Below are 24,576 nucleotides of genomic sequence, written 5' to 3'. Positions count from 1 at the left end.
GCTTGTGAATTTCCCCCAGGAAGGAAGTCTTATCTTAACCTATAATTCTTCATAATTGCTTGTTTGGAATACTTTGTATTCTGTCTTAAATTGCGAAGCAAAAAATTATATTAGCTAAGTCCAAACAAACCAATATGTCCCTCTGAATTACAGGGAAGTAAAGTACGTCCACGAAAGAAATACTTCAAACTTGTTGGCAGCACTTATGGGCCCGTTTGTATGTTTCAGCCTTCAGACACAAAAATCAGATTACAGCCCCACTCACTCCATTCACACAGTGGTGATAACTGAGGAGGAAACACCCCGAACACACACACACACACACACACACACACACACACAGCCGCGTGCACACCACCGCCCGCCTAGTTTAAGCGGACATTGAGGGGGTGGAGAGGAAACACCGTTACACACACGCGCACGAGTACATGCAAGCGCACACGAACACACCGACACACACACACACACACACGTTCGCACTGAAGGAGGCTCCCCGCGCGCTCAGCTCTCAGTTTCATTGACTTCATCTCAAACTCACATGAACTTCAGTTTCAGCTCTCATCCTCTCCTCAGTTCCTGTCACTTAGTGTTTTTAGGTCTCAGGTCACCTTCCTGTCACAGGAACACGGACCCGCGTGCGCTGCCCGACGAACGGTTCACGCACGAGACGGTTAACGGGACTGAGGAGCAACAGGAGGTTTCACGAGCGAGTCACACCGAGAACCAGACGGACACACCGGACACCCCGGGAACAGACCGCGGCTCTGAGATCTTATCTACCCAGTACTGATTCAACATCTACCCGGTTCCGACTGGACCCGCACTCTGACCCGGGATATCTGCTGTCTGAGCGGTACAGTAGCTTCTCCTCCTCGTCAGCTAACGTAGAGCTCTAAGTTCGGTTTGACAGAACATTGATAACCGACAGAGCTGGTGAAGAAAAGTTTTTTGACATAGAAACAAACATTTTCTGTCTCTTCTGTGCGACGCTCTTAAACAAAACGTGTTTGAATGTATTGACTGTTGGTCAGAATGAATAATGTTTGTTATCGTTATTTAGAAAAACGGAACCGTTCATTTATTAGTGTAATCTAAGTGACAGTATCAACTAGACTGACCGAGCCCAGTTGTTAGTTTGAGCCCAGCTCCTGTCCATGACTGAAACATCCTCAGATCCTGAAGCTGCCTTGAACAGAACAGAACCTAACGTTGAAAATGTTCAGATTCGAGTAATTCCCTCAAATCAAACTTCACTGATCAGAAACAGGCTGTCCCTAAGAAGAGTTCAGTGACAGGGCTGGACCCAGAAGTTTGGGTGCCCGGGGCAAGATTTGTTCTTCCAACTGTTCCTGATTTCATGTCGAAGTCTGAGATGTTCAGAAGTCTGGTTTAAACTGTGGACAAGAAAGTTGATACCACTTTATGTGTCAGTCATCATCTATTTTAGCTTAGCTTAGCATAAAAAAGTATTAGCAGGGGAATCGGCTAGTCAGGTTATCTCCTAACAAAATCCACCGAATGTTACAACAATTCAGTATTTGCTGGAGGTAATGTGGCAGACCGGTGGGTTTTGTTACCTTACAGCCGGGCTTGCTGCTACCTCCTGTTTCAGTTTTTATGCTAAGCTAAGCTAAGCGAACCATCTTCTCACATTTGATGTACACACATGGTATCAATCTTCTCAAGTATATGTGGGCAATGAAGCTATTAGTGAATCCCTTGAATAGATTAAAATTGAAAACGTCACATCACTGTCCGTCTGGGCAACCTTTAGTCATGAGTTTAAATTTTTTATGGATATACGATTCAATTAAATACTTACTTTTTTTGTATTTGTAAGACTTCGTTAAGTCTTTTCTCCAGCTTCTCCATAGAACTAAAACATTTGGTGTCTGGGAATTTTATGATCTCCACAAGAATGTTAAATAAAGTTATGTAAGTGCAGAATTTGGACACTTTTACAAAATCAACTGCTGATGGTTTTTGTGGTTTCTCCAAATAGAAAGTTTGTTCTGATCTCATAATTATTGATTGTAATAGATTGTTGATATGAGTCTCTTTGATGTCCTGTAGTTTGGCCTACATCATGCGTCCCCCGGCGGGCGGTCAGTGTGCGCGCAGCACCCTGATCTTGGTTCAGCTCCTGGTCCTGGTCCACTGTGCAGCAGGATACAATCTGGATCAGGACCACAGTATGGAGTTCAGCGGCCCCTCCTCCTCCATGTTTGGATACTCAGTCCTGCTGCATCGCCATGGATCTCACAACTGGTCTGGATCTATTTTGTTCATCTGATATTGATCCATGATTTATTTTCTTTTTGACTGATCCCTATTAATACTGTGTTCTGCTTCTGTCAATCTGCTATTTAGCTTCCAACGAACCCCTCTTTCTCTTATGTTGATTCTAAATTTATCAGATTTGGATCATCTATTGATCTATTATTAATTGTCTATCAGGGTAATATTGATCAAGGCATATATCCCCACAAAATATCTACCTATTCTCTATTGAGGCTGTGGTGATCAGCTATTATTATTTATTGATCTACTAATGATCGGCTGTTGATCCTCTGTTGAAACTGTTCTGACCTACAATTGATTGTCGATATACTGTACCACTCAGCATTCATCGATCCAGCATCGATCGACAATTAATCTTTAAGTGATCTGCTTTTGATCCTCTATTGATCTTGTAATCTTTCTATTTTGATGTATTATTTATGTTTCATTGATCTTTTCTTAATCTTCTATTGGTCTTCAATTGACCCTCTGTTGATATGTTTGTTTTCCCTATACTGGCCTGGTACTGGTCCCACTATTGACCCTTGAGTGATCTGCCATTGATCCTCTATTAATTGGCTGTTGATCCTCTACCTTTGATTGGTCCTTACTCACCTTTTTGATTTTTTAGGTATACACTGTTTTCTAGTGTGGTGATGGAAGCTGTCCATAAAGCTACACAGTCATGCTGCACAAACAACAACTTATATGAACTTCCAACTAATGCTTAGCTTTCAGTGTCTTATGTTCTTGCAATGATTTGCGAGTGATGAGCTTACAAATGGAGGAACTACCTTTCAAAGCACTATGGGTGTTATTAAAGTTGATGCTGAATCTCCTCAGTTGTGAATTTATGACCTTTAAATGGTTAAAATAAATGACCCCTGTCCCTTTAGAGCTGCAGCAATCAATAACTTCAGATTAATGTAATTATTATAGTAATACTGTTAGCTACCGTCTTCACAGTAAAACTGTGTAGTCACATGTGTATGTGTATGTTTACGAATGCTAATTAGCCAGTCCTTGTCAAAGAGAGAAGCTCTTTGAGGCTTCACACACAGATGCCATTCAGACACTGATGAGACAAAGACAGATCCTGTCTAACTGTCTCTCTCCCCTGCAGGTTGGTGGTTGGAGCTCCAGTAGCGAACTCATCCTCCATTCCGTCGGTTCGGTCACCAGGAGCTGTCTTCCGCTGTGAGATCACTGCTGAGCACCGCCGCTGCCAGCACATGCATTCAGGTGTGTTTGTGATTGTCTGTGTGTTTGTTGATGAGTCCTTTCTCCTCGCACCAAATGTACAACCACACATGGTTTGTGCTAGACAGAGAAATAAATGAGCAGTATTATCTAAGGCATACCAATCCTACATAGCAGCTAACTGACATAATAAACTACGTTATACTTTTGTTCTGGTCTCCCGCAAACATTAACCAACAGAACATCCACTGTCCTGTAGCCTCAAACTTTCATGGAAGTTGGTGTACGTTAAGTCAAAGGTACAAAATCCTGATGGAAAATCAGGGCACTATTTTCAAAGTGGGACGTGCAGCTGCATGGCCTTCTTCTGTGCAATGTCAATAAAGCTGCATTTGGGCTGACATCTGCATGATGTGTTATCAAACACAGCATCCTCCATTTCCACTGGATTGCGGCAACAGAGGCTCCAGAAAAAGTTAATCCTGTGTGCTCAACTATAGGGCAACATTGTCTGACCACTGGATTAGCCAATCAAATATGTGCATATAACATGTGGAGACAATCCTGTAGTTTGTATTTTTACCTTTTACTTCACAAGAATGGAGAGAGAGGATGCAATGACTGTTCCTGCAGTTTCCAGTGCTGTCTTGTGGTATCTAATAAGCTTTCAAACTCAGACTGGACTCCTTGGATCATACAGAATACAACAAAACATCAACACCACCAACTTCCTTTTCTTAATGTATGCAGTGCTGTTGTCGGCTGCATGTGTGAAACAGTGTAAGCTGTTGAATTAATTTGCGTGTGTATGTGTGTGCAGATGTGCTGAGCTGTGGGAAGACGTGTGAAGCAGACAGCAATCACCAGTGGCTGGGAGTCAGTCTGTCCAGACAACCTGGAGACAATGGAGGACACATCCTGGTAACGCACACACTTTCACTCTTCTCTGACATTTAACACATCACATCAGGGTGACGGAGGGACTGCAGATAACCTGTGATTGGTCAGCCTGGGCTGCTTGTGTTTCTTCATCCCTGTTTATGGTGATGATGGTTGATGATGTTGGGACCAATATTACCATTTCTGTAAGATTTCAACACAGCTCAAGTCCAAAGTGAATGATGATGTACTGTTTGCTGTTCTCTGGCAGTGACACAAGATATATAAAGCCCTAACCATATTGGTCCTGTCATGTATGAAGGAAGCCGTTATGAAACATGCACGTAACAAAGTACTATGATTGAACAGCGCATTCTGTGAACAGATACTGTAGATGTTAAAGATTTCCTCGAATGAAAGGGGCTTTAAATTTAGGGATTGAGCAAAACTATTTATAGCACCAACTGTGATCATCTCTGTTACACACTGAGGGGAAGAGTGCCAACAGGAATACTTGAGGTTTAAAATAAATACATAGCAGGGCTGATAATGTTACACACACACGCACTCACAGAGTCCCTGTCACAGTGGCTAGGGTCATGGGAATAACAACACTGTGCTGCTAATGTGTTATTGTCAGTAATGAGACCATGTCACATGTTGTTTGTGTGTGTGTGTGTGTGTGTGTACGTGCGTGCGTGCATTCATGTGTGTGTGTCTGTGTGTTTGTGTGTATTCAGGCATGTGCTCACCGCTGGAAGAACGTCTTCTACTCTAAGAAAGACAGTCAGAATCACAAGCTTCCGAACGGAGTCTGTTATCGCTACGGCAATGACCTAACACATGCCCAACCCATCATCCCCTGCTACAGAGGTAAACACACACACACACACACACACACACAATGCGTGTGTGAGAAAGCAGCAGCTGTTTGGCTGTAGGAGGCAAACTTTTGAGTTTTTACTTCTGGTGTGTTGTAAGTTCACCTTGACCTTTCAACATGTCTGTCTCTTTCAGACCACCAGAGGAAGTTTGGTGAGGATTATGGGTCCTGTCAGGCTGGTATTTCCAACTTCCTGACAGAGGTCAGTAACACACAGGCAACAATCTTCTTAAAATCCTGTTTGTATTCACTATTTCCACCGGCAGACTGGATGTGATCCATCACTCCTGTCTTTTGTATGATGTACTTTTCTTGTTCCTCCTCATGGTGACAAAATGCATTAGAAAATACTGACATTGTAAGATAAAGAACAAACACTGTTATCTTCTTGTATAAAAATCAATGTTAAAAATGTACTTTAAAGCATCAAATGTTGCTTCATTAAAGAGCTTCATTGGTGAGATGTAGTTCACATTATGTCATACAGACTCTGATATCTGCCTGTCTCTCTCAGGATTTGATCATCATGGGGGCTCCAGGGACATCTTATTGGACGGGTTCAGTTCTGGTGTTTAACACGTCCAGTGGAGGGATGTCTGTGTACCTGGATGATGAAACTGGAGCTGTCAGCTTTGGAAGCTACCTCGGTAAGTGATACACCGTTTCTGTTCCAGCACTAATAAAACTGCTGCTACTGCTACTAATATACAACAGGTTTTTCCATGGTCCCTGGTCGGTCTTCTTTATCCAAGTCAGAGTCCTGCTTTTTTGTGAAAAGAAAAATCCAACTGACACCATGCGATGGTTAACTGATGAGAAAAGCTGCAATTTGGGGTCAACAAATCCTAATCTGGCCTCTAGTATGTCTTGAACTGACCCTGCTATGACAGCACTGTCAGCATCCCAGCAGGAGATGCTCCATGTCACACTGAACCATGAGCACTAATAATTTCGGCCATACAGTCCACACTGGTTTTTCAATGTAGTGTCTTTCTTTGGCTAATGTGATTCTGAAACAGGTTTTAAATTGCATTTTATTTGGTATCAAAAAGTCTTCAACTTAACTTGGTAAATTTAGTAAAAATCTATGTTCAGTGCTTACAGTACATGACCAAGAAATTAGTTTACTGCAGAAGGACGAAAACATTTGTTACTTTTCAGATGTACCTAGTTCAGAGAACACCATCACTTCTCAGTTATTTGTGCTGTACAGGATGCAGAGCTGAAAGGTGTGATGTTGCTTAGATGAAGGTGTTTCTGTGATCTAATTCTGCCAGAAGAACACACTTTCAATGTGTTCTCACCGTGTCAGAATAGACACAGCTAAGGAACAGACAATAAAACCAGCAAAGACTGTAAAATGTCAGTTATGATTGAAGTAGAAGCTTTGTCTTCAGTAAGGACTCTGTGTGTGTGTGTGTGTGTGTGTGTGTGTGTGTGTGTGTGTGTGTGTGTGTGTGTGTGTGTGTGTGTGTGTGTGAGAGAGTGTACTGTACTCACTGATCAACATAAATCGGCAGGAAGTAATGGCTGAACTCAGGGACTAAGGTTTGATCTGAGCACATTTGAAAGCTGTGGTTGTGTTTGTGTGGCTTTCTCTCACACCCACACCTCCCCACACACACTTGTCTCTGGCGTAGACTGACATTTGTTTCAACCATAACCACGACATATGCATAACCAAGTCTTAACCCTTTTTGGTGACACTGTGCAAGTCAGTTCTCCATTTTTGTAAATACCCTCTTCACTTTCTTGCAAAGAATCTCGTAAGAAGACTGAAACCACTCTCCTTTTGTTTGAAGCTACATTAAGCAGCATGTTAGCCTTACTTAGCACAAATGTAAACAGCGAGCCTGGCTTTGTCCAAAAGTAACAAAGTCCCTGAAACATCCCCTAAAAAAAAGTGCAGCTAGATTTCTATTTATTGTGTGGACTTTTTTGTATTCCTCAGTATATATCTGATATTGGATGACTTGGTCTTTAAATTTGGTCCGAAATCAAATATTTTAAGGGAACCATGCCAAAGTTTAGCGGAGAAATGTCTGTTTAATGGAGCAAGTCATGCGTCGCTTTTTGTAAGAGGTCACAATTCAAAAAGAGTTTGGGACTCACTGGTTCAATCTTTACAGATGTGTTGTATAAAGTAAGTAGAAGAAGTATAAAGTTGTATAAATGGAAATAGTCTTGCAAAGTACAGGAACCTCAGAAGTATACTAAATTCCAGTACTTGAATATATCTTCTTTCTTACATTTCACGCTGCAAATATCTGAATATGTGGCTCCTGCAGGTTACTCCGTCGGAGCAGGTCACTTCCAGAGTCCTGCTTCTATGGAGGTGGTGGGTGGAGCTCCGCAATACAACCAGAAGGGCAAGGTAGGACCTACCTGTGCAGTGCGATGGTGTTTGTGTTTGGACCAGCTAGATACATTTTTGCAACACTAATTAGTCTCATCCTCACTTCCTCTTGATATCAGTGTGAAGACTTTGAGATTTGTGATACAAGTAATGTTGTTATCGATTTTTTGCTCACATGTTGTGTTGGGATTTGTCATTGCTATGGCTGAGGTTAGTGTGTGTGTGTCTCTTTGATGTGCAGGTCTTTATCTTCACTGTAGACAAAAGCATGCTGCAGGTTGTCTCCGAAGTATCTGGAAAAGAGGTAAGAAGCCTCTTAGCATGAGCATCCTCCATTCACAACAGTGGAAAACTGAACGCTTCGCTTGTGTGTGTGTTTGTGTAGCTGGGGTCTTACTTCGGCTCGAGTGTGTGCGCGGTGGATCTGAACGCTGATGGTCTGTCAGATCTGCTGGTCGGCGCTCCTATGGCGACGGGCATCGCAAGGGAGGAGGGAAGAGTCCATGTGTACATCAACCAGGGGCAGGTGAGCCGACATAAACACTTAAACACACAGACTGTATGAGCACATAACAGAATTTATTTAGTTGGGATCTGTCGGTTCAACGTAATTCAGTACTATGTGCTAATATCCTGCAGTTCTATGTACTAATTGTCACAGTGTACTATTTCTGGAGTCTGAGTTGTTTCCCAATTATTTTAATTTCTCCCAGCTGTGAGCAAAGCATCTGCTCTAGAGATGTGAGTTATGAGTCAGTTAGCTGATTTTCTACTTTTCAATCAGTTCAGTTTGAGGCTTGTTTTAACTGACCATGGGGCTCCTTAATTTTTTTAAGTAAGGAGATCTGATGACAATGTACGAAAGTGCACTTCAGTACATTATCAGTGAGGGCATCAGGGTTCATACTAGTTAACAGATTAACATCTCAACAGTCACTTCTGTCTGACAGTTATATTATGCTTTTCACAGTTCTGAACAATCTTTTATAAGGAAGTAATGTGCTGAGTGAGGGAAGCTACACTACTAAAAGCTACTGATTCCCTCATTGACTAAAATAAATGCCATTTCCATCACATTTACTTGACGCTCACCTTGTTGCATTTTCTTCTTCTATGATTGTTTCTTGGCACCTGACTATTCACAGTCTACACCTGAGTGCAAGATCAGTGGCACCAACTGTTTATCTTGATTCACCTAACTCTTAATATTTGCACAACGGTGGTGGATTGAAATGTATAGTGTGTCACATTTTTGTTTGCAGATTTTCTGAAAAGTCTGCTCTACTTTTGTTTTAAAACTATTCCAGGACAAAAATGTTCAACAACAACACACTCTAAATTAAAGGGTTTTTAGTATGAATACTGACTTTTATGACTTTTCTTTTTCTTTTTCTTTTTTAGCTGTTTCAGATCCCTGCAATTAAAGCTGCTAAATTAAATTCAATTATCATGTTTTTTTATTATCACACCTCTGCTTTTCCTGCGGAGACTTAACAACCTGTCTTCTGTGAAGAAAACCTTGTGGGACACAATATGTTTTGCCTGTTTCTTCACAAATTGACTCCGTCTTAGGCAAATCTATTGGAGGCAGAGTTTCAGCTGAGTGGCAGCGACGCCTACGCCGCCCGGTTTGGAGAGACCATCGCTGACCTGGGAGACCTGGACGATGACGGTTACCCTGGTAATGACCACACCTTCACGGCCTGACCTATCAGCTTTTATTCTTGTGAAACCATTTCAAGTATGTGCGGTACTACTGACATTACTGCTACTAATAGCTTAATTAGCAGTAATTAAAGAGCACTAAATGTTGCTCTGTTGCTTTCTCCCCAGATCTTCTGCAGCACACATTAGCCTTCAATTCTACTAATATTACAATACTTTGATGACTGCTACCCCACAAAGCCAAAAACACACATTTTACCAAGGGGGCTAAACCCACACACCACCTTCTACGACAAGAACAACAGTAACTGCCACTTCCTGATAAGAGTACACATCACTTTAACACAACGCCCTCACACATGCAGACCCCTCACCATCTGTGTGTATGTGTGTGTGTGTGTGTGTGTGTGTGTGTGAGAGAAGGGTGGAGGGTGTCATTAAGTTCATTAAAACTGTAATGACAAACTGTTGCTGCTCTGTTACCGAACCTGCCTTCTAATCAGTCACGGCTACATAAAAGGCTGTGTGTGTGTGTGTGCGTGTGTGTGACGTTCAGACCCTTTGCATCTTCAAAGACTCAGGTTAAATATTAAAGGACCATGCTGGTATTTTCTCATGTTTATGTACTGGGCCTGAATACTTTCATCCCGCTGAACATGTTCCTACAGAGCCTCATCCGAGACTACTGAGGTCATACATGTTCTCCTACAGACCCTTTACACCCCTTAAATAATGATTGATTAATCAATTTATGATTTACAGCAAGTTTCAAGTCTCTAAAAATTTTAGCAGAAAAAAAATACTACATAAACCAGGCTCTGTCCAAGGAAGGAAACCAATTTGTAGGTTAAAGGTTGAGGTTAGGCTGAAAGGTTAGTCAACGGAGGCAGCAAATGTCCTCACAATAACCATCATATAAACCTCTGTGTGTGTGTGTGTGTGTGTGTAGATGTGGCAGTTGGTGCCCCACAGGAAGACGACCTTAAAGGAGCTGTTTACATTTACAATGGCAGGAGGGATGGCATCTCACCAACTCCGTCTCAGGTACTACACTGGTGCACATAGTGCAGAATATTGTTCATTTTATGGTGCGATCACTTTTCATGATACTTAGATACATTGGATTATGTATGGCAGCGTAAACATTGGACAGGAGGTACATGCAGGTTTGTTCTGTGATATCCAACATGGTGTGTGTGTGTGTGTCTTCAGAGGATAACTGGATCCACGCTGGGTCGAGACCTCAGGATGTTCGGACAGTCGCTGAGCTCTGGCATTGACATAGATCATAACGGCTACATGGGTAACCTGAACTGGCACAACCGTATACAAAAAAACGTGTTGCCATTTTGTTCATTTCTGCTCTCATCTGATCTGCTTGAAACCAGGTTGAACTCTCTCTGTCTCTGCAGATGTGGCTGTTGGTGCATTCCTCTCGGACTCTGCTGTTGTTCTCAGGTAAAACCACGCTGGACCTAGAATACTGCCATGCAGCTTCCTCAATTTTAGCTGATTTGGAGGTAAAATTATACCACAGGTAAATCAGGAAGTGCCACAATAGGGTCATATAAAAGTTGTCTAAAATTTTCTAAACATCTGCAGAAAATACTTTGGTTGCAAATTGTTGTTTTGAGGAATAAGATTTTCTAAAAGCAGATTACGATCGTAAATAATAAATTACATCTTCTGTCTTAAATTCAGACATAGAAATTGGCAAGAGGGAATCATATGACTGTTTGATTGCTTGACATTTCAGTCCAGTCAGCATGCTGTAACAGTTTCTGAATGTGTCCTTTGTGTAGGACCCGACCAGTGATTCAGGTGAAGGCGTCTCTGGCTTTGCCTGAGCAGATTGACCCGCAGATGGCGCTGTGTCGAGACCACAAAAATCCAACTGTCTGCTTCAATGTCACTGTCTGCTTCAGTGTCAAGTCCAGACATTTCAAAGGACCTATAGGTACTGTAAACTGATTGTTGTGTACATAATGCTATTTTTTCCTGATTTTAGACCCAGCCTGCTATTGGTCTGACCCAACTGACCACTCTCTAAGTGCTGCGACCCTTTCTTACTTGCGTTAATTGTGTGTTCAGCTTTGTAATTCCAGCACATATGCAGATAAGAACATTAACAGTTGTAGATATAGTATTATATATTGAAACAATGGGTCCTTCATTTTGACAAAAGCTGCTTCTCAGTGGTGGCCTTGGACTTGAAATGACAACTGTCACTGTTAGATTGTAGCTAGCCAGCCAATGTTTCCTCCATGGTTAAAATATGCACTTTGGGGCTACATAGATGATTTTGTGCTTAAAGACTGAGGTTAAGCTCACATAGACCAGGAAAAATATCAGCATCCTCACCAGATGATGACCTATGTAGACAGAAAAGCGATAAAAACAAATGGTTGTTGTATTGAAGACTAAAGCAAGATAGTCCTACCATTATAAGAACAGGACAGTGCAGCCACATGTTGCCTGCTGTGCCCAGTTTTGGTTGCAAAGCTATGGGTAGTCAGTTAAATGAGTGTGGAACTTATCTACTGATATTTAGGATTGTGCCTCTCTTCTCCTCCTCAGACCTTCACTATAATTTGACCGCTGACCTCCTCCACAAGCCATCCTTCCCTCATCGTTTCTATTTCCACGGTAACGGGTCATCCAATAGCACAAGGGGGCGTTTGAGAACACGACACGGCCAGCTCGCTTGTACAACACATGTGGCCTACCAAAGGGTAACACACTCATGCACAAAAACAAACAGTGATTAAGTTTAATAAGAGTGTAATGACTTATTACTAAGCAATTGGATTTGCTGTAGTGATGCTGACAATGTTTATTCCTCCTGTGTATCCGTGTCATCCTCTTACAGAAAGATGTGAGGGACATTTTTACTCCAGTCCAGTTTGAGGTTTCCTATAGTCACAGAGAATCACACAACCAAAGAGCCTCATCCAAAACCTTCCCCCCATTGAAACCCATTCTGCAGCAGAGTGCAGGACACCAGAACACTATTACCAACCAGGTACAGTACAGTCCATCGGTTACACCACCTAGTTGCCAACTAGTTTTAACAACAACCACTTACTAGCTGGCACTAAAAGCAAGTAGGTACGGGCTAGTGATAACATCACCTAGGTACCAGTGCTAACATCAACAATGTTCTAGCAACCAACAAGGTATCAACGAGCTCCAACACCAGTTAAATACTGACTTGGGCCGACAACAACGAGGTACCAGCTAGTGCTAACACCAACTAGGTAGGAGCGAGTGTTGTGCTGACTAGTGCTAACAGCTTGTAGGAACCAGTTATTATTGCCATCAGGTTCTGGTAAGTGCCATCAAGCAACAGCTAGCCTACCAGTTAGTGCTAAAAGGTAGCAATGCTAACACCAACCAGGACTGTGTTCCGATATTCATACTTCCATGAGTACACTTAAACGTAGTACACTATCCGCACTTACTAAGTACGCAGATTTCAGCAGGTGAGTGTTGTTCCAAATCTAATACTCCGTGGTGCCCTTACCGGAAATTACGATCGCGACAGCCGCCGCGGCTCATCACCCGCCCAAAACATCCCGCTTTGAACAGTGGACAAAAGACATCTATGACTTTACTTTTTAACAATTAAAATCCTACAATCCTGCAGTATGGCTACGCTGCAGGCGCTGTCGTCTCGGTAGCCATTTAAAAATTTTCGAGCTGAGCACCTCTGCCTGGCTCCGCTTCTTCCGCTACGTAGACAAGATGGCGGCCGTTGAGCGCATAAAGTGTACATCGTTGCACACTCAGCATTTTTGCCGTTATGAGGGCAACATCCGGGTTAGGTACACTTCTTTTCGCCGCGACCGATATCGGAACACCCTAAGTACTCACTAGTAAGTACAGGAAGTATGGATATCGGAACACGGCACAGGTACCAGCTAGAGTCGAACCCCCAGGAAGAGCACCGGGTTTTGAAGCTTTCATAGTGGCCTAACTGTGTAATTACATTGTAGCTGTGGAAAGGAGTTACTGTAGTACCATCAGGTCGTGGGAGTTGGAAAACAAGTTAAGAAAGAAGAAAACTCTTGCTGCCTTGTTCTGCACAGGATTTTTGGGCAAGGAGTAGAGTCTGGAGTGAAGTTTATTATTGGCAAATAGCAATTAGTAACTACTACTTTCTTAGCCATATACTTAATAAAAAGACCTTGAAGCTAAGTCTCAAAGCTAGTATTTCATCTAGCAACTAACACTTAATAATTTGTTCTCTATCTAACAAATTATAGGCTGGTCAGTATGATTCAGGTGGAAATTCAGCAAATTTGAAGTTGTTGAACTCTTAACTGCCCAGAGTATTGTATAGTAACTCCTTCATTAAATATTGACCTTTAATAGGAGCACCATGTACTGAATTAAATTAGCCTAATTCACTAGAAATGAATAGTGGTTTACATGGAACTTTGAGATTCACCTATATTACATTCACAGTGTACTTCTGCCTCTACTACCTCTCTGTGTGCTGTGCTGCGGTTGGAATGTGTCAAGTTTACTGTTGAAAAAAAAACCTGAAAACCTAACCCATCAGTTTCCTGTTGGAGCAGCCTCAAAGTCAGATCTGCCTGTTCATCACAAAACTTATCTGTCTTCAAGGGAGGGAAACAATTAATCTGATGTAAGCGCCGCCACACACACTCATAATGACTTCCTGCTAATCCAGATGTGTTTACGGCTGCAACACATCATCTGCAGCACATTAATGAACATCAGTCAGCTCCTCCTGTTCTTACACCATGTCCCAGACTGACTCCAAAAACAGACCAGGAAGAGTTAACATGTAGGAATTTACAGCTGGAGTGAGTCAACAGGACATTAGTCGTCATCTTTGAGACAGGGGTCAGAGGTCACATTAGTCATCTGTAACGTCCATTGCTCCATTCATCATTATTATCATTATTGTTACTGATGTCATCAATTAACTCTGTGCCTCTTTAACTCTGTCAGACTTGGTTTGCTCGATCCTGTTCTCTGGTGAACTGTTCGACCAACATGCAGCTGTCGGCTGAACTAGTGCTACCACAGTAAGAGCACACACACACCTACACATGCACCCACACACCTACACACTCAGAGCTATCACATGGAACAAGATAGAGGAAGAAAGAAACATCAGCTTTGACTTCACCAAGATCAGCGCCTGTTGTATTTTATTTATCCAGTTTTAACATTTAAGTCACACACAGGTCATAGTAATGATGAGTCCTTTTGTGTTGTGTTTTGCAGCATGTACGAGACAACCCAAGACTAGCCTTTCAGTTCCCTCTAAAAACTACAACATGAGGCCAACACATGATCCTAATTAGCTGCTGGCAAATTGAGGAGGATTTATTTAGAACATCAGTCGGCAGCAGGGCTTTGATCTTGGTTTGAGCTGGACCATGCTGTTGTTATGCTCTCACGGCCTTAACTCTCATTGACTTAAGAACGTAAACCGTACTTTTTACATTTCTTATTGATTATTAAGTGTTGGAGGTGCTGGTGGATGTATTTTTAAAGTATGGACAGAGCCAGGCAAACAGCTGGCTAGCCCCCTGTTTTGAATGCAAAGCTAAGCTAACTATGTCCTAGCAGCAACTTGATATTTAACATACAAACATGAAAATGGCATTGACCTGCTCAGCGTATTTTAATATCTAAACCTATTCTTTCTTACAGTCAATATTTTCGTTGAACTTGAATTCCATTAGAGTAGATTCAGAATCCGAAAAAAGGACCAAGAATTGGAGGAACTGCCAACAGGAAGTTTGCATTTTACAGAAAAATGAATAAAAAATGCTTCCCCTTGTCATATGAAACTCGCAGTGTGACGTTGATAGCCAGGGAGGTCGTTTAATTCCCTTCTGATACAATATGATTACAATTCACAATTGCATAACGACAGTAATGGATCTCCACTGTCCATAATAGATCTATATGTTTTAAGTTGTCATATCTGTTGAGCTGTCACCTCTCTGCTGACAACAAAAGTTTCTTTTAATGGAGCGCTCATCTCTCCGGTCACTCTAACAATCATGTGTTGTTCATTCATTTTGGTAATTTAGCCCATTTTGAAGTGCTTATTTTTTAGAAGTGGAATCCCTCCTCCCAAAACATTCTTACATGACTGGTTACAGATACTCATTATGCAGTGTAACTTTTTAACAGCATGTCAGCGTAATGTTTCTGTGGCGTTAACATCATTGCTATTGCCCAGCAGTAGTGTTTGTTGTTGTCGTTTGTGATAGTCTTAATAGTAATTGTGATTGTAATATCAATGTTCTTGTTGGTTATCAGTCAGCAGGAATACTTTGCTCTTGGCTCTGGACAGACCATCATGTTGAAAACCTTGTTATTGAACTCTGGAGACGACGCCTTCTTGCCGCGACTGACACTGCGTTTCCCCAGCAACATCCAGTACATTAAAGTACTGCAGAATGTGAGTTAACATCATTTTGATTGGGCAGCTTTTATGCAATGGCTGGTTGGTTTTAAAGTTGTTGTTAATTTTTCCCTCTCTTTCATTTCTCCTGAGTTTTCTAAATTTACCTGACATGGTGAAAAGTGATCTGCCATTAAAAAAATTACCAAGATCGCCACCATGTGTTTCACCAACTGAAAGCTTTTAACATGAAGCAGTAAATGTTGGGTTAGCATTTGCAGTAACTTTATCCAGCTTTGCGGCTGTAAGAGATTGAACCCTGAACAGCAAGGCTGATAGCAATGAGATAATGTTAACTGCATTACATGCTGCATTATGTCCTGTGAATCCCTCATCTGTTTGAAGGCAATCTGAATCCAGCACAAGGCCCTAAATAGCATCAGAACAACTTCAACAATAACTCATTCGACAAAGTAACAGCGACAAACTGTGTGTCTGTGTGTGCAGCAAGACAACGTGGTCAGTTGTGATCTCACGCAGGACGTCAATAGCACAATGGTGGGAGTTGACTGCGGTGTCACCAGCCTCCTCCTCACCGCCAACGCCCAGGTAAGCTTCAGTCAATCAAACACTACTATTAGATTATGTTTATTGTAGGTGCAATCTTATTTCAGTGTGTTAGAATGGTAAAATTGGCGAATTAGCACAAAACACAGTACAGGTGATGCAGATGGGAATGTCATAAGTTACGCAGGTACAGGTACAGGTACAGGTACAGGTGCAGGTACAGTATATGGTCATAAACCAAATTATTGGATAAACTAATTGATTTTGATTTGATGGTAGTGCCATATGAGAGACACTCTTGGTGGTGCGAGAGGAAAAGTCAGGTGATCACCAAAACCATTAGGATTCCTGGTATTTGAACCATAAATGTTTGAAATCCAGAGATCCAAGACAAGTTCCAGTCTGTCTTTTACTCCTGCATTTGTCTCGTCAGCAGATTTATTGCTGTATTTTCTCCGTCTCAATTGCTTTTAAAGGAAATGTTGTGAAATGGAATGTTGAAATGTGAGTTCCTCTCTGAAAAAGATCATCAGCATCAGTGTTAAGATGGAATTTCTTTCAACATGTAAAAGGTTATTGTTAAATATGCACAATTGAACACAATTCAATAAAGATGAAAAAAAAAAAGGAATAAAGATCCAAAATTGTCTACAGAAAGGGTTGAAACTGTAAAGAGGAGGAAAAAAAATCAAACAGATCATTCAGCAGCAATCAGTCTTCATAACTGATGTATAAGGAAACTGATAACTATCTGAAGTCACTCATTTATTTCGTATTTCTTGTAGTTGAATATTAGCTTCCTCTTGGACGTGAGTCAGAACAGCACACCTGGTGACATCATCATTCACGTCACCACCAGCAGGTAAGGACCCACCCCCTACTGTCACCTCCAGAGAAGAAAGTCCTCTACAATTACAATTTCAATTTTCAGTGCAACATTTTTGTTGTATCAGGATTAAAGAGTTTATGAGCAAAAAAAACTATTTGTACAATACATTATTTGATTAATAGAAAGTACAAACCTACAAAGCCACAAAATAAAGCAAAGTGGTCTGAATATTGAACCAGTTAAAGCTTAACAATAACTTTAAGATTAGTGTTCTGGCTTTGCAATGATTCAATCCATCTGCGAGTTCAAGATGAGATATTTGCAGGTTAAATATTTCTCAATGCATGAAATCTATTTCTGTCTTCAGTGATAACTATGAGAGGGAGGAGTATCTCAATGACAACTCCATCAGCCTTCTTCTTCCTCTCAAGTATGGAGTTAACGTCAATGTCCACGGGTGAGTCTGCATATCTTGGTATTACTTTCAAAGCTAATTTTTATGAGGTGAAACTATACCAGCTAGACTAACTTCAAAGGTGAGTGTATTTGTGTCCATCTATCTACACAGTATATATACTAAGTTAGATACTTGGATGGAGTGTGCTTTACTGTGACAGTCTTCGAAAGCTAAAGTCAAAGCGAAGTGCAACAAGATAGACAACATTGTTACCATGTAAGCGCCTGTAGCTCCCTGGTAAATAACCACCAGCTGTCTGTCTGTCTGTCTGTCTGTCTGTCTGCCTGCAGGTTTGTGACTCCCACATCATTTGTGTTTGGAGATGAAGACTTGACTCCAGTTGACTGCTACTCTGAAAGATTCAACTACACGTACAAGGTAAACATCAGTCCGGTACAGAAGTTCCTTCAGAGGTGTTAGACAGAACACAAAATGAATTCTGGGTGCAGACCAATCACATACAAGTCAATGAAAAGATACAAGGCGCAACAGTAATGTATATAAAGATTTATTGCTATGGCATTTTTCTAAACAGAGATGATAAAGTGCTTCACATTAAAGGTATCATACATGTCACGGTGTTAATAACAGCGTTAGTGATGGCTCTAAATGGCCAATTGCAAATACATAAAGAAGCTTTGAGAGCTACTGTGACCGACTAGTGGTAGCATATTCCTGTCTGGATATTGTGTTCACAGTACATTTGCGGCAAATATCCACAAACAGCCCAGCAGTCTGTTTGTCCGTCTGAACTCACATTTCCACTCCCATACTGTACACCCAGTTATAGTTCAGCAGTTATCTGTAGCTGCCTTAAACAGGCTGGCTAGGCTCTTATTTCCGAGGACAACTAAAAGTGCTTCTGCAGTCTTTGTAAACTCACGTCATTGCTTCTGGTGGCAGCGTGAACAGAAACCCAGCATCTATCAATGGCCATTAAGTGGTGAATCCAGGTGCCAAAAACTATATTCTCATCTTATAAACATCTGTTGTTTTGTCTGTCCGCAGGTGTTAAACTCTGGTCCCAGCAGGTCTCTTAATACTGTGGTTGACATTACTCTACCAAAGATCCTCACACCTTACAAACACAGACTGCTGAAGGTGGTCGACTTGCAGGTATGTCCAATACTAGTAACAGCAGTAGTGCTAGCAGTAGTGTAACCAATTTGGGTAAAGAGGGCTGGAGGTGAGATAGGTGAAGATGAGGTGGGACAAGCAACCAGCAAAAAACATTGTGTGATGAGACACCCTGAATACCTCTAATTAAGCTTTAAATAATCACCTAATTGAACAATAATTCTAAAAATCTTTTCACTTTGTTGTTTGGTAAATGCTGACTGAGGAACGGTAGGAGCTGAGGTTGAACTGAAATATGAAGTAGCAGTAGAAGTGTAGAGGTGGTTGTGGTGATGGTCGCGTTTGTTGTGGTAATCATAACCAGGGTACGTTACAAACATCCGCAGTAGCATCAACAGTGTGTATTAAATATTTAATGTACCGTTTCTTTGTTTCTCTTTGCAGTCGTCTCACGGTCTGTGTTCAAAGAGTGACACGACTGTTTCAGTCATTGACGACTGTGATGTCCCTGAAGCTTCCTTCATCAAACAGCTCATCTTCTTCTTCTCCTCCACCTCCACCCGCAGAATGGTATACACTTACAGTACTTACAGTGGTGCTTTGAGCCAGAGTTTAATGTCATCGTACTAGTTATCTCACAATGTCACTGCCAACATGTCAATAATATTATAGTATAATGTTTACCATGTTAACCTTTGCTAATTAGCACTAAACACAAATATCAGTGATGGCTGATGGTAATTTCATCCGTTTTGTTGATATTTTGTTGATATATCAACCAATAAGTGTTGGACAAATGAACAAGTTCCACTTTATAATAGTGCTGGAGGAGTTATGACAGTTTAGCCTGAGGACAGACTGATATAATTTATGAATCAAATTCCATAGCAATCCATCCAGTTATTGTGATATTTTACTCCAAACCACATGCCAAATTCATGTTGAAGGAAAAGGCAAAAGATGTTTAGCCATTAGAAGACAACATTCGGTGCCCATGAAAAACATTTTGTGCCAATTTATCTAATAGTTGTTGAGAATTTAAGTCTTGCCAGCACTTCGACTACACACTGACCTACAATGAATGATCTTCCATCTTTTTCCTGTGTGTGCGTGCAGTTTTGTGGCCAAGGTGATGAGCTGTGTGAGCGGCTGGTGTGTCATCTCGGTAACCTGGAGGTGGGGAGAGAGGCCAGTATCCAGCTGGAGATCAAACTGAACCCTGCTGTACTACTGCAGGCTCCGGTAAACACACACACACACACACACACACACATGGATACATGTTTTCATTCATATTTATTCACATCTCCAGAAGTTGTTCATATACAGTAATTACAAGCAATCTCAATGATTAATCTAAATGCTCTGATGGCGTTTGGGTAAAGTAATACCCATGCTGCCTTACTGATGTCTGTCTGCGTCTCTGTGTCAGGGTCGTCATGGTATCATGAGGATGGAGAGTACTGCGATGCTGTCAAATCCAAGGGAAGATCCTCACACCATCCTCATCCATGGACAACCTGTAGCACAGGTAAAACACTTCACCACCAGTCACACCCAAGAACGAACAACACTGTAGAGTCACACCAGACCAAATCTGGAATGAGCTCATCAAAGGTTCACCCTGGAGTTTCTACTTGTGTTCGCGAAATTCGAAGTGACCTACAGTACAGCTCACAGTAGTGCATCATCAACACCGCTTGTAGTTGCTGAATGTTAACAGACTAATCAAACTCTAATCTACTGTGTATTCTAGGTGTTGCTCATAATTCATATACTGCATGTCACACATTTCCAGGTTGTGGTGGAAGCTCTTTTTACCCAGAAACCCTCAGCAATAGTGAAGGTCTTCATCATCGTTGTCAGTTTAGTTTTGGGTCTGCTGATCCTGGCTGCTCTCATCTGGTGTCTGTGGAAGGTAAATATTCATTTAATAACACGAACACCTGTCGTAAACAAACATCTTTGATTTGATGATATCTTACTGTTGAAGAATACACTTGTAAATGCTGCCTGCCTGCCTGCCAATATAACGTATGTAGCAGAAACATTAACTTAATGGTATGTCGACTTGTGTCCTCAGGCTGGTTTCTTTAAGAGGGAGTTCCAGAAGAAGGAGGAAGAGGAGTTCAAGAGAGACAGCTGGGACTACGTTCCTAAGCTCGACAAAAGAGAGAGCACTTCCTAACCTCGCCTGTCGCCTCTGGCCATGACCTCTGACCTCTGACCATAGGATTAAGTTCACATCGTGACTGTGCAGCAGTTTTCAATGAGACATACGAGCTGATGGATGGATGGATGGATGGATTACTGTGTATGATTTGTCCAAATCAGTCGAAAGTCATCAGCCAATGAAATCCACCCGGACTGGTTCAGATGATCTGAAGCCACACTCGTAACAACTCAGCAAGACAGACCTGTCACACCTGAGTGTGTGATAAAATGTCTCAAGTGAACGCCCCCGAGCACACCTGAGTCTTCCTGCTTCTTATACTATTTAGCCTGATGTGCCTTCACAAATACAGACAATTTGAAAGACTTCATAAAGACCGCAGCAACGGATGAATGGGCGAAGGATTAATTAAAAACGAAAGTGAACCTGAACAAACAAACAAACCTGGACAAATGAAAAGTCTTCAGGGCTGCCTGGGCTGTTGCATCACGTGTGACACTGTTACAGGTGACCTCCGTCTTGACTCCTTTAAGAGGAAATACACCAAAGGAAGTGACTTTCTGGTAACCTTTGATCTCAGGGGATGGAAACCTGAACTCTGATTGGCTCATAACTCTCTGTGTACATCATCTTTTTATGTTTCTGTTTACCTGCTGACCAAACACTTTATGCACTGGTGACTCAGTGACTGTGTAGCATTGATGTCCGAAGCACACACCAGGGGATTTCCAGACATGGAAATCGAGTGTTGTCTGCTGGGGTGTGCTGATACAGGGAGTCCTCTGTGGGTCGATGCAGGCCGATGCTGGCAACAATCAGCACGGGTGTTTTAGTGAACATCATATCTGTTGTTTCTGTATCTGTTTTGTTATTTTGAGATTTTTGTCCCTCCGAAGGCCCAGTCACACTAGCATTTCTTGGCACAATCAGCTTCAATGGACTTGCATACATTTGCTCATCGGGATGAAGCAAATGTTTTGCGTTGAACTAAACTTACAAATGCGAATTTGTCCGACAGCAAGCTGTCTTCACACTGTCAGAGTTAAAAATTGCAAAAGAAGGAAGGTTTTTAGAGAGTTGTGAGACAGTAGTCAGTGGTACAAATACGTCTTCTGTCTCAGTAGCGAACCACCAGAGACAGTAACTGACTGTGAGCTGAAAGCTCGAATTCTCTCTGTTAACTTTGCGTCTGAATTCCTCTATTGACATGAAGGATGTACAATCCTGACAACAAAAGGCTGGGGGGCAGTAAACTCCAAATAACAAAAATACAAAGATGCTTGGAGAGCCGTTGTGACTGTGTGCTGGGGGTTTGCACACTGGTTGTTCTCCAACTAGCCGTATGCTTTCCACTTGGCTAACGTGGCTCCTCACAGCCCTCACTCGCATCTTAACTTTCCCAGCTGGAGGCGAGCGGTAGAGACACGAGGAAGGAGGAATTGTACAGTATATACCAAATGGAAAATCCTCGCTAACTCAGGTGCAATTTTGAAGAGACGGCACATCCTCCCAGCCCACTGCATCTTATGTAAAATGTTGAGAACATTTTTTCAAAAACAGCAACCGTTTAAAAGAAGAAGCACCTGGTGACTGATGAATGCAGCTTCGGTCTGACGTCTTTTTCAGGCTCAAGGTGAAATTATTGGACTGATAATAATAACTGGGACTGTACAGCTGTAGGACTCTAGCTATATGTTATTCCTAAATGAGCAACGATGCACTTGGGAAATAGGAAAAGGACGAGAAGGAAAGCGTTTTGGCTTGTGGAGAAAATACAGTTTTTAAGATTCAGATTCTACACACGTGATATTTTTTATTTTGCAAATCAACATGAATACCAGAGTCGCTGTCGATGCTGTCATTGCTGTTTACGGTTATACCAAATCTATTTTACAAATCATACAATAATTATGTCGTTGCAACAGCACACACCACTGAGTAAAGTGATTCACATTAAAGGGCTGTTGCTGTCCTGTCCTGTGTCGTTGGCGTGTCATCGAGGACACATTTGAAGGATAAGAACTTCCTTGATAATGGTAGACCGTAGACAGTACAGACTCTGTCACAGAGCCTCTGGAACTAAATATTACGAAGATGTGCGGATGGATTTTGCTGTGCCGCTATCTGTGACTGGATCTGACGTCACACCTACTCAGTTTTTCATGTGCTGTCCGCTTGTGAATTCTGCTGTGCAGCTGTTAGCCACTCCTGTGAGGAAGAACAGCACATGGACATGTTTTAAAGTGTGCAGGGAAACTTTGAAATAATATACAGTCTGGCATGACTGCCAAAAGAGAGCTTCATTTCCACTGTCCTCGCAGGGACAAATATCACGTGATGTCAAGTGAGGCTTGAATGTCTTTTTGTTTTTTAGACATCAATTCAAATTTTCGTCAACTTGGTAAGAAACATGACCTGCCCCTGTGAATAGACTCCTGTGGGAGTTCTACAGTAATAAGACAGCTTTCTACTGATAGAGCACCTCTCCACTCAAAGATGCCGTACAACACAGATATAAATAAAGTAGAAAAGACAGCTGACTCTATTTGAGACAGATTCTTTGTTGACAATTTGGTTTGTAAAAAGCTTGAGTGTCAGAGATTTGAACCGAGCTATTCAAAGTGAAAGCTCAGTTAAAGATGCATCTTGTTGGCTGTGGAACAGAGTCGAAAAAATAATTGAGCCACAGGGTTGAATGATGGAAGACTACTTGAAAATAAGCATTTAAAAAAAGATTATATAAGATGTTTTAAATATTCAAAAGTGTTGTTTTAATGGTCTGTACCCTATACATGCGGACATTTAAGACAGCTGCTACCCTCCCTTTTGTTTATGTATTCAGTACAAATGCACATCACACAGAGAGATGTTTTTTTTTTTATGTTTTAATAAGTTAGTTTGTTGTTTTTGTTTATGTGAAGTTGTTCTGCACTGGAGTCTCACTGCTTTTATCAACAATGTTCCATTAAAATGAAGGATTTTGTATTTAAACAACAACCTGTACTTGTTTCTTTCTCATAAAGACCACATGAGTTAATCTAAAGATCTGCATTATCTGAAGAGACAGGCTGGAAAGAGCTTCTAAATATAAACAGCCATATTAAGTAAAAACAGCACATAAAAAATTCAACTTTTACAGTCTTTGGACACATTGGGCTCCTCTGGTCTGGTTCTACTTGTATTGCAGCAATTGTTGTCTGTACAGAAAGCTGCTCACCAACACACAAACACTATTCAAACAATAATCAATACACTGAGGACGCACTAAATTTGTTCTCCCTTTTCTCACAGTGTTGGGTTCATTCAACTGTTTTTAGCTCACATGTTTGTATTTTCACAAACTAAATACAGAGAGACCAGAGACTGGACCAGATGAAGCAAAATGGAAAAGGTAGGCAACACATTTGAGATAAAAGTTCAGTTCATCTGAGAGACGCTTGTAATTAAAATATAGTAAAATGTAAACATTATTTGAATATAAGACATTCATCTTCATCAGTTAGCTCAGTTCATAAAGCACAGGCAGATTGGAGTTAAATGTAGCTTACAAAGCACCTTCTGGTTATTAAAGCTATATCAAATGGCCTCAAAAATGCAAAGCTCTGCCACGGTTGTTGCTACTTTAAATGAAAGTTCTTCATTAGTTCACATTGCTATGGAAACCATAATGATCTAGAGGGGACAGGTCACTATGGCAACGTGTCTTGGTCCGAACACAGCAGCTCCCTCAGTTGGATTCATATGCAGCTGCAGGAGACGGTCATCTCCGCCTCATCCACCTCCTCTCCGTACAGAGTGATGAGCCGTGGATGGACC

General features: G+C 41.5%; 2 protein-coding genes across 3 annotated transcripts in view; one reads left to right on the top strand and one right to left on the bottom strand.

The window, feature by feature from the left end:
• The first annotated feature begins 417 nt into the window (after positions 1–417).
• itga4 (integrin alpha 4) lies at positions 418–23,754 on the top strand. Its single transcript, XM_030428463.1, has 29 exons — positions 418–853; positions 2,074–2,268; positions 3,404–3,522; positions 4,301–4,401; positions 5,100–5,232; positions 5,377–5,444; positions 5,757–5,889; positions 7,531–7,616; positions 7,840–7,902; positions 7,984–8,124; positions 9,171–9,279; positions 10,213–10,307; positions 10,476–10,566; positions 10,676–10,721; positions 11,066–11,220; positions 11,841–11,995; positions 12,133–12,285; positions 14,244–14,320; positions 15,573–15,714; positions 16,165–16,266; positions 17,010–17,086; positions 17,421–17,510; positions 17,801–17,888; positions 18,519–18,626; positions 19,032–19,157; positions 19,704–19,829; positions 20,020–20,118; positions 20,386–20,505; positions 20,671–23,754. The coding sequence occupies exons 2-29, from the start codon at positions 2,087–2,089 to the stop codon at positions 20,773–20,775; spliced, it is 3,090 nt and encodes a 1,029-aa protein (XP_030284323.1). The 5' UTR covers positions 418–853; positions 2,074–2,086; the 3' UTR covers positions 20,776–23,754.
• cerkl (CERK like autophagy regulator) overlaps positions 22,554–24,576 on the bottom strand; it is a 38,703-nt gene continuing 36,680 nt past the window's right edge. For both annotated transcript variants that reach the window (XM_030428464.1, XM_030428467.1), the window contains exon 14: positions 22,554–24,576. In XM_030428464.1, coding sequence (XP_030284324.1) covers positions 24,498–24,576 — 79 coding nt within the window. In that variant the 3' untranslated portion in view covers positions 22,554–24,497.

The sequence above is a fragment of the Sparus aurata genome, chromosome 9 (assembly GCF_900880675.1).
Source record: "Sparus aurata chromosome 9, fSpaAur1.1, whole genome shotgun sequence".
Classification (NCBI taxonomy): domain Eukaryota; kingdom Metazoa; phylum Chordata; class Actinopteri; order Spariformes; family Sparidae; genus Sparus; species Sparus aurata.
This window is presented reverse-complemented; position numbering and strand designations above follow the sequence as displayed.

Bases quoted from the DNA above. Each gene is read 5' to 3' on its own strand.
- itga4 (XM_030428463.1), top strand. From the start codon at position 2,087: ATGCGTCCCCCGGCGGGCGGTCAGTGTGCGCGCAGCACCCTGATCTTG. The intron at 16,267-17,009 runs GTAAGCTTCAGT...TATTTCTTGTAG, and splicing joins TCCTCACCGCCAACGCCCAG to TTGAATATTAGCTTCCTCTT. The intron at 19,830-20,019 runs GTAAACACACAC...TCTCTGTGTCAG, and splicing joins CTGTACTACTGCAGGCTCCG to GGTCGTCATGGTATCATGAG.